The sequence below is a fragment of the Cutaneotrichosporon cavernicola genome (assembly GCF_030864355.1).
Source record: "Cutaneotrichosporon cavernicola HIS019 DNA, chromosome: 2".
Taxonomy (NCBI): Eukaryota; Fungi; Basidiomycota; class Tremellomycetes; order Trichosporonales; family Trichosporonaceae; genus Cutaneotrichosporon; species Cutaneotrichosporon cavernicola.
This window is the reverse complement of record NC_083394.1, coordinates 2,616,543-2,624,015: the sequence shown is the minus strand read 5'-3', so window position 1 is coordinate 2,624,015 and position 7,473 is coordinate 2,616,543. Positions and strand designations below refer to the sequence as shown.

The 7,473-nt window shown below is 56.4% G+C and overlaps 3 protein-coding genes across 3 annotated transcripts; 2 read left to right on the top strand and 1 right to left on the bottom strand.

Moving 5' to 3' along the window:
- On the bottom strand, positions 1-1,798 carry CcaverHIS019_0210230 (uncharacterized protein; the record flags this gene model as incomplete). Its single annotated transcript, XM_060598099.1, has 4 exons — positions 1-416; positions 452-1,216; positions 1,256-1,567; positions 1,603-1,798. The coding sequence occupies 4 exons, from the start codon at positions 1,796-1,798 to the stop codon at positions 1-3; spliced, it is 1,689 nt and encodes a 562-aa protein (XP_060454927.1).
- A 431-nt stretch (positions 1,799-2,229) lies between these two features.
- On the top strand, positions 2,230-3,396 carry CcaverHIS019_0210220 (uncharacterized protein; the record flags this gene model as incomplete). Its single annotated transcript, XM_060598098.1, has 4 exons — positions 2,230-2,609; positions 2,641-2,750; positions 2,784-3,031; positions 3,064-3,396. The coding sequence occupies 4 exons, from the start codon at positions 2,230-2,232 to the stop codon at positions 3,394-3,396; spliced, it is 1,071 nt and encodes a 356-aa protein (XP_060454926.1).
- Positions 3,397-4,061: 665 nt separating this feature from the next.
- CcaverHIS019_0210210 (uncharacterized protein) lies at positions 4,062-6,391 on the top strand (the record flags this gene model as incomplete). Its single annotated transcript, XM_060598097.1, has 3 exons — positions 4,062-4,329; positions 4,365-5,707; positions 5,768-6,391. 3 exons carry the CDS (start codon positions 4,062-4,064, stop codon positions 6,389-6,391), a joined length of 2,235 nt encoding a protein of 744 aa, XP_060454925.1.
- Positions 6,392-7,473: the final 1,082 nt, after the last annotated feature.

Genomic DNA, 7,473 nt, shown 5'->3' with positions numbered 1-7,473 from the left:
TCACTTGGCATACTCGTTGTGCTCGAGCTGGGGAATGGCTTTGAGGTCGTCGTCCATCTCTCCCGGCTTGGTGTCGAATGCCGAGTCACCAGCGGCCATCTCGTCGTGGATGTGCTGTTTGGTAAACTTTCTCGCGTTGACCTTGTTGGCGAAGAGAATCTCGAGCTCGGCAAAGGAAAAGCCACCGGTCTCTGGCATACGGAAGTAGGCCCATGTAGTAACGACCACAGCGACGCCAAAGTAAAAGTAGCCGGCCTTTGCACCCCATCCCCAAGCGCCAGGGGTAGTCTTTGGGTTGACCATGCGCGGAGTGAGCTGACCGGTAGCGACGCCGTTGGCGACGTACCAGCCACGACCAAAGGCCACGGTGCGCTGGCGGAGACGTGAGGAGGGAATCTCAGCAGCGACGGTGTAGGCTGTGGTTGGCGTTGAGCATTGGATACACACTTACTGACAGGGCCAATTGTAGCGTGGAAGATGAGGTTGAGAAGGATGAGGAACGACGCAATGGCCTGGATAACGTGATGGTTGAACGGGACGCTCCCAAGAATGCCGATAAGCAAAAGGAGCGTCATGAGCATGGTCATGCCCCAGAGGATGAGTGGGCGACGGCCGAATCGGTTGATGACGAACAACTCCAATGCGCAGCCGACGAGGTTCATAGCAGTAATAACCATGTTGAGGTTGAATGCCGCCGTAGTGCTCCATCCAACGCTCTTGAGAAAGACGATTGCGTAGCCGGTGAGCGAGAGGCCAGACCATTGTTGGATAGTCCAGACACCGAGCATGATCTCTGTGCGGCGCAGGTTGGTGCCCTTGAACATTTCCATGAACGAGCCCTTGGACGACTCGGCACTCTCGAGGTGGTCGGTGTGGCGGATAAACTCGATGTATCCGTCGAGGCTGTGCGAGTCCCAGTAGCCAGGCGAACGGATTCGAGTGAGGCACTTCTTGGCTTGATCAATCTTGCCAACACGGACGAGCCAGTAAGGGCTTTCGGGGGCGTAGATGGCAGCAAAGAAGAGCGGCACCGGCCAGATCCACTGGAGGCAGTAGGGAAGGCGCCACGACCAGTCGCCTTGAATGTCGAGGGCAGCGCGGTTCAGGCCCGCGGCGATAAATCCACCAGTGCCCCAGCAGAATGAGATGAAGGAGACGGCCATGCCACGAAGGCGGATCGGGCAAATCTCGGCAGCGTATGCGGCGGTGAGCGTGTCTGTTGTCAGCCTCAAAGTCCCAGAATACATCGACTTACGGAAGAGACCCCAGCAGAATCCGACGAGCAGCTGAGCGACGAGCAGCATCTGGATGCTCTGCAGGAAGACGAACAGGAAAATGATGAGGGTGATCAGGACCATGCCACCTGCATACACTGGGCGCATACCCCAGCGCTTTGTGGCCGCACCCACAACCCAAAAGGCCAAAAAGTTGCCAGGAATGAGAATGTTTGCAATGGCAGTCTGGTAGTTTGCATCAATGACAAGCTTGCCCTTTGAGTTCTTGACACCAAAGCGTTCCAGGAATGCAGGCAAACCGTAGAATGCCGTGGTGATCGATCCATCGTAACCTATTAGGATTAGCAGAATTGTGCAGGTGACTCACCGTCCATGACAAGCGCGAGGGACAGTGTCATGCTCCAGAGAATCGCCCGCCAATGAAGCCGGAACGTCTCGCCAAGCGTCTCGTTCTTCTCCTGCCGAATTGTCTCCAATCCTTCCGCAAGGAGCACCGGATCAATGTCGATGCCAGCCTGGATGAGGTTGGGTGTTAGGCCAATAGTGTTAGTTGCGTCAGACATGATGGCGGGGTTGGTAAGAAGACTGATGCGGCCGCCGAGCTATAAAGGCTGTCATGATATCTACCTGCTGCGTACTACACTAGTGCCATATGGGCCTCCACGGGGAGCAAGGGATTCTCCCGGCTATAGCCAACTGCTATGAACGGTGGCTCGTGTCTGAGACAGTATGAATAACTATATCCTTATGAATGGGCTATATTTGTAACAATTAAAGGGCTTTTCGGGCAAGCCATCACCGAAATTCCGCGGAAGGTGCTTCATGTGCTTTGCCCACCTATATCCAAACTGTAGATCCATATCCATATCCGGCACTATCTGTGTAAATCCATTTCCGGGGAATGGGGCGGGGAGAACGCCGACAATGATGTCGTTAGCGCCGCATCTCCCGACATAAACGCCAGTCCGTAGGTCGATGGTATCCCAGGACCGCCATGATCTACAACCATCTCAGCAAGGAGGATTGCGAGCACTTTGTGCAGCACGGTTGGCTGCACATAGAGAATGCCATTGCGCCAGAATATCTGTCGTGGGTGGACAATCTTTGGGTGCGTATGGGCATCGACCCCAACGACAAGACGACCTGGACAGAGGAGTATGTCAAGCTTCCACGACACCGCGAGGTCCCCGCGGAGCAGTTTGCCCCCACGGCGTGGGCCAAGATGTGCGAGATTGTTGGTGGCGAGGACAAGATTGATCCGGTACGGGAGCGGTACTATGGTGACCAGATGATTATCAACTTTGGACGCGAGGACCTCGTTGGCAAGACCCATAACCCGAGGGACCTGGATGGTTGGCACACAGACAATGACTGGTGAGAGAGGCTAAGAACGAGCTGAACCCAGGTACCGCCAGTTTCTCGACTCGAGCGGTAACGCCCTTACGGTCATCTTTTGCTTTACAGATATCCCCGAAAACGGCGGTGGTACCGTCCTGTGCGAGGACGGCATGGCGCGTGAGTAAACCCCAAGGTTCTCGCCTGATGTAGCTCTCATGAAGCACTTTTACGACCATCCCGAAGGACTCGACCCACCGTTCCAAGGCATTTACGACTATTGTTATACTGCTGGAAACAAGTTCGCCACGGTCGTGGGCAAGAAGGGTGACGTCTTTGTCACTCACGGTATGCTCCCGCACTCGCATGCGCCAAACCACCTACACTATGCGCGTATCATTTCCAACCCGCATGTCAACCTCAGCGAACCGTATAACCTGAACCGCGCCGACGGCGATTACGTGAGTATGTGTTGGTACTGTCTTACAACAAGACCCTCTGCGAACAGGTCGTCCTCCGCGCTCTCAACCGCACATCGATCCCAGAGTACAAGCCGACTCGTGAGCGCCTTGCATTCTACCCGCGCACCGCCTACTTTAAGCGCGAGCGCGTCAAGGCCGAGCTCGAGCGTATGGTCAAGGCGGCGGCCGAGGACGGCAAACCTGCAAGTTCCGTGGACTCGATCTATCTCCGTGGCGAAGCTGCCATTCGCGAGCACGAGAAGCGAAACGGGTACGACAAGGAGATAGGCCCCACTGGTGTCGTCACTGACGTTCTGAAAGACACTCGGTATGTCCCCAACTCGGCGGTCCATGTAGTTGTTTAAGATGAATGTTCCGTACTTGGCTTGTCATTTTGGATGGTGGTTGCATCCCCTTACATACATCACCGAACATAGGTGGTCGGGATGTGTGGGGCATTTCTCCCCATCTGCACCCACGAACGCAGAGCCTGCAATGTCCGATCTGAGCGTGCTAGGCCCAATCTTTGAGCTACGAGGGTGTAGGCTGGGAAGAGCTCGGCTTCAACTATGAGCTGCAGGACCGAAAGGAGAGCAAGCGCGTAGTAAGAGGCCATGTTGCTTGGTGGGACGTGGAGTGCCACACTCGATCGTAATAGGAATGGCCGCGGATATAGACCTCCGGATACTCCAATACACTGGGACTAAATGGATATTCATCAGCCGCCAGAGCTGAACCCCCATGGAGACTCTTGAAGGACGGGGACGCTAGTTTCGATCGCATTGTTAAGCGGGGATGAAGAGATACAGAGTGGGTACTGTACAACGGCTATGGAATGATAGAACGTCACGTTCCCGCGCGCCAGACCCTGATCGGACCGGTCGTCGAGGCAATTCAACTTGAACATGCCGGACCGCTCGGCAGGGCAATGCGGGGGACGTGGTTAGTCTTGCCATGCGGCGTCCTCGCCGTGATAGCATTATCATAAGCACTAGAACTCGTCGATCGAGGCTGTATCCTCCACCTGACCATGATTTCACGCACGGTGGATCTCGCGGCGTACCGCAACAACACCGGCGCTAGCGTGGACGGCACGGCGGTTGCCGGCGGCCTGGCGCGGGGAGAATCGTTCTCCGCAGAGCATTTGCCAACCGGAAAGCTCGTCAACCGTGGTATCGAGTTTGTGCTGCCGCCGTGGGCGGTCGCGCCGGACAATGTCAAGTGTGATGGCCAGACTATACCTGTTGACGACGAGGTACTGTCAGTGCACCTGCTAGCTGCCGGCGATGACCCCAGGGGTGAGTTTCAGCGGGGTCCTCACTACTGACCAAAGGTGGCATCCACAAGGAGAACAAGGTATCTATCACATTCAACTATGACAACGGCAGCGAGGACGTGCTCCCGCTGGAGATCCAGAACTGGTGGGCGACCAACGGCCAGCAAAAGGGCGCCATCTGTACGCCGTTCCATTGGGAAGGGCGGGGAAGCAAGTTTCACGAACGGACCGTCATCTTCCACATGGTCGTCCAGGTTCCGTATGCACGCGCCAGCCAGGTACTCAAGTCGGTAACGGTGCCAAAGGCGGGCAAGCACAATGCCCTGCACTTATTCGCCCTCTCGTATATACCCGCGACCAGATCAGTGACCACGCTCCAGGATAAGGTCAAGCCGGGCAGAGTCACGGCGACCCGCCGCTGGGAAGGGAACGCGCAAGTGGTCGAGGTTGTGGTACTCAACCCGGTTTCGCTCGCCGCTGTCGGAGACTTGGATTCATGGGCCAAGGACCTGACAGTGTCGCTTTTGGGCTCCTCGTTCAAGACTGTCCGCGGCGCGACCATCTCCAGGCTCATGCCGGCGGATCAGATCCTTGTCGAAGTTCTCGTCACACCTACGAACGACTCTACCTCCTTTGACGACGCTCAACTCGCTGTCAATGACGTTGTTCTTCCTGTTTATGTCGAAGGATCGCTGGTACACGAGTTTACACAGTGGACGGCGGCGGACGCCGAGCAGCACACTGCGCCAAAGTGGTTTTCCGACGCCAAGTTTGGCATCTTTATCCACTGGGGCTTGTATTCGGTGCCGGCGTGGGCCGACGAGGGCAAGTATGCCGAGTGGTACTGGCACTGGCAGCACACTGCAGACCAGAACGGCCCGGGCACGTACAATCACCACTTGAAGACATATGGCGCAGACTTCACCTACGACGACTTTATCCCCTTGTTCCAGGGAGAAAGGTTCGATCCCCGCCATTGGGTCAACCTGTTTGCAGACGCTGGCGCAAAGTACTTTGTGTTCACAACAAAGCACCATGACGGGTATGCGCTCTTCGACGCCAAGGAGACAACTCACCGGACGTCGCTGCTGCTCGGCCCAAAGCGCGACTTTACGCGCGAACTCATGGATGCGGCCCAGGAGTTCCAGCCCGATCTCAAGAAAGGAGCATACTACTCGATGCCCGAGTGGTACAACCCGCTGTACGTCAAGTACGGCCGCGACGACGGCCCGCTGTCGTTCTGGGGCGGTCCGGCAAAGAACGCTTATAACGGCAAGGTGGAAGAGTACACCGGGCATGTTGATGTTGGCGACTATATCTGTGGCCTCCAGGTGCCCCAGCTGGAAATTCTCACAAACGATTACAAGGTCGACCTGATATGGGGCGATATAGGGATGGCGGTGGGTATTTGATCCTAGCAGTGCTGACCTCTGAACGACTCGATACCGTTTGTCACAAAGTGGTATTCTGACGCGGCGGCGGCCGGTCGGCAAGTGTCTATCAACAACCGCCTTGGGATTGCTGGCGACTATGTTACTCCCGAGATGGAGCAGTTCAAGACGGTCCAGCCGCTCTGGGAGGCGTGCATGTCTGTCGACCCGTACTCGTTTGGCTACAACAAGGAGACACGCGACGACGAGTATCGAACCCCGACAGATCTCATTCACACGCTCATTGACATTGTCGCCAAGGGTGGCAACTTCCTTCTCAACATTGGCCCTCGTGCGGATGGGTCCATCCCCACTGCTGTTGAGACCATCCTCCGCGCTATCGGCAAGTGGCTCGGAATCAACGGCCGCGCTCTGTACAGCACCCAGCCGTTCCCACTAGTGCCCGAGATAGAGGCTCCTGGAGTCAATGTCCGCATCACCCGGTCCTCCGAAGCCTTGTACCTCATCTCACTCGAGAAACCCGGTCCCCGCTTTGCAATCCGCGCGCCCCTCCCGATTCTCCCCACGGACAAGGTCTTCCTCTTGGGTAACGAAACACCGATCCCAGCGACATTCGACGGAGAGCTTGTGCTAGACCTCTCTTCTGTTGACATCGAACCCAACGACATTGCTTGGGTGTTTGAGATCCGTTAGATGCAGAACAGCATGGATTGGCGTCTCAGGCATGTACATACCACCGATATGAGACTCCCATAGACCCAACAGACCAGTGCCATGACAACATCTTTTCGTAGGCCATCCGGTCTGATAGTCGTGTCATCAGCGTACGCGTTGGTCGCATCACGCGCTTGATCGTTACCTCGGCGGACGAGATACCCGTAACCTGAATTCTCATCTGCTCGTCCTCGGAATCTCTCTACACCAAGCGCCAAGCTCCCCATCCGTGGGCACGTACTGACCACTTGATGCCCAACTTCCTTCGTTATACGAGTCGGGCCGACAGACGCCCGCTGGCCGGAACGAGCCCAGCTCGGTTGGAAGAAAAGACAGCCACGGTAGGTTGATCGCGTCTGTCATCGGATCGCTTGTCCCCCATTCCCCAACTCGAGCTCGCGTCTAATTGTTCGTCCAGCTGACATCATGCGTCAACCCCAAGCATCTCATACACCCCACAGCCTCGTTCCCCCACCTGTCCATTGCCCACCGCGGTCAACCCCGCCACTGCTTGGAGCCCCAACCGCCCAAAGAGCCCCACACGTCAGTTGTTTGTTCTTCTCACGCTACCCCACTGTCTCGGCAGCATCGCCAGTGTCGTCTGATCCACATACCTCGTCTCCACAACTGATTACGCGGTAAAATCCGGCAGATCCGTCATGTGCTCCTGCAATCCAGTCAGCGTTGTTTATCCAAGTTGCCCCACATTCCGCATATTCCATGGAAACCGTGTTTGTTGTTTACACGTGCATCGTCATGTGCACCCGCCATGTCATCTGATGTCGGGCCGTGTCATCGGATGTGGGCATGCGGTCCTGTGTCGGATGAAGACTCCTCCGACCGGATCGCCTCTCCGATCCAGGTCAGCAGGTCCGCCGGAGATGGCGTCGCCGACCGGGCGCTCAACGGTGTCTGCGCAACTTGATCCGGTGTAGGCGGGGATCTGTGGACATTGGAGACCTGTATCGCGGCAACCTTCGGGATCGGCAAGCATGGGGATGACGGTAACCTTCGGGGCCTGGATTATGTCAGAATTGTCGATGCCCACGTGAGCTTGTTTA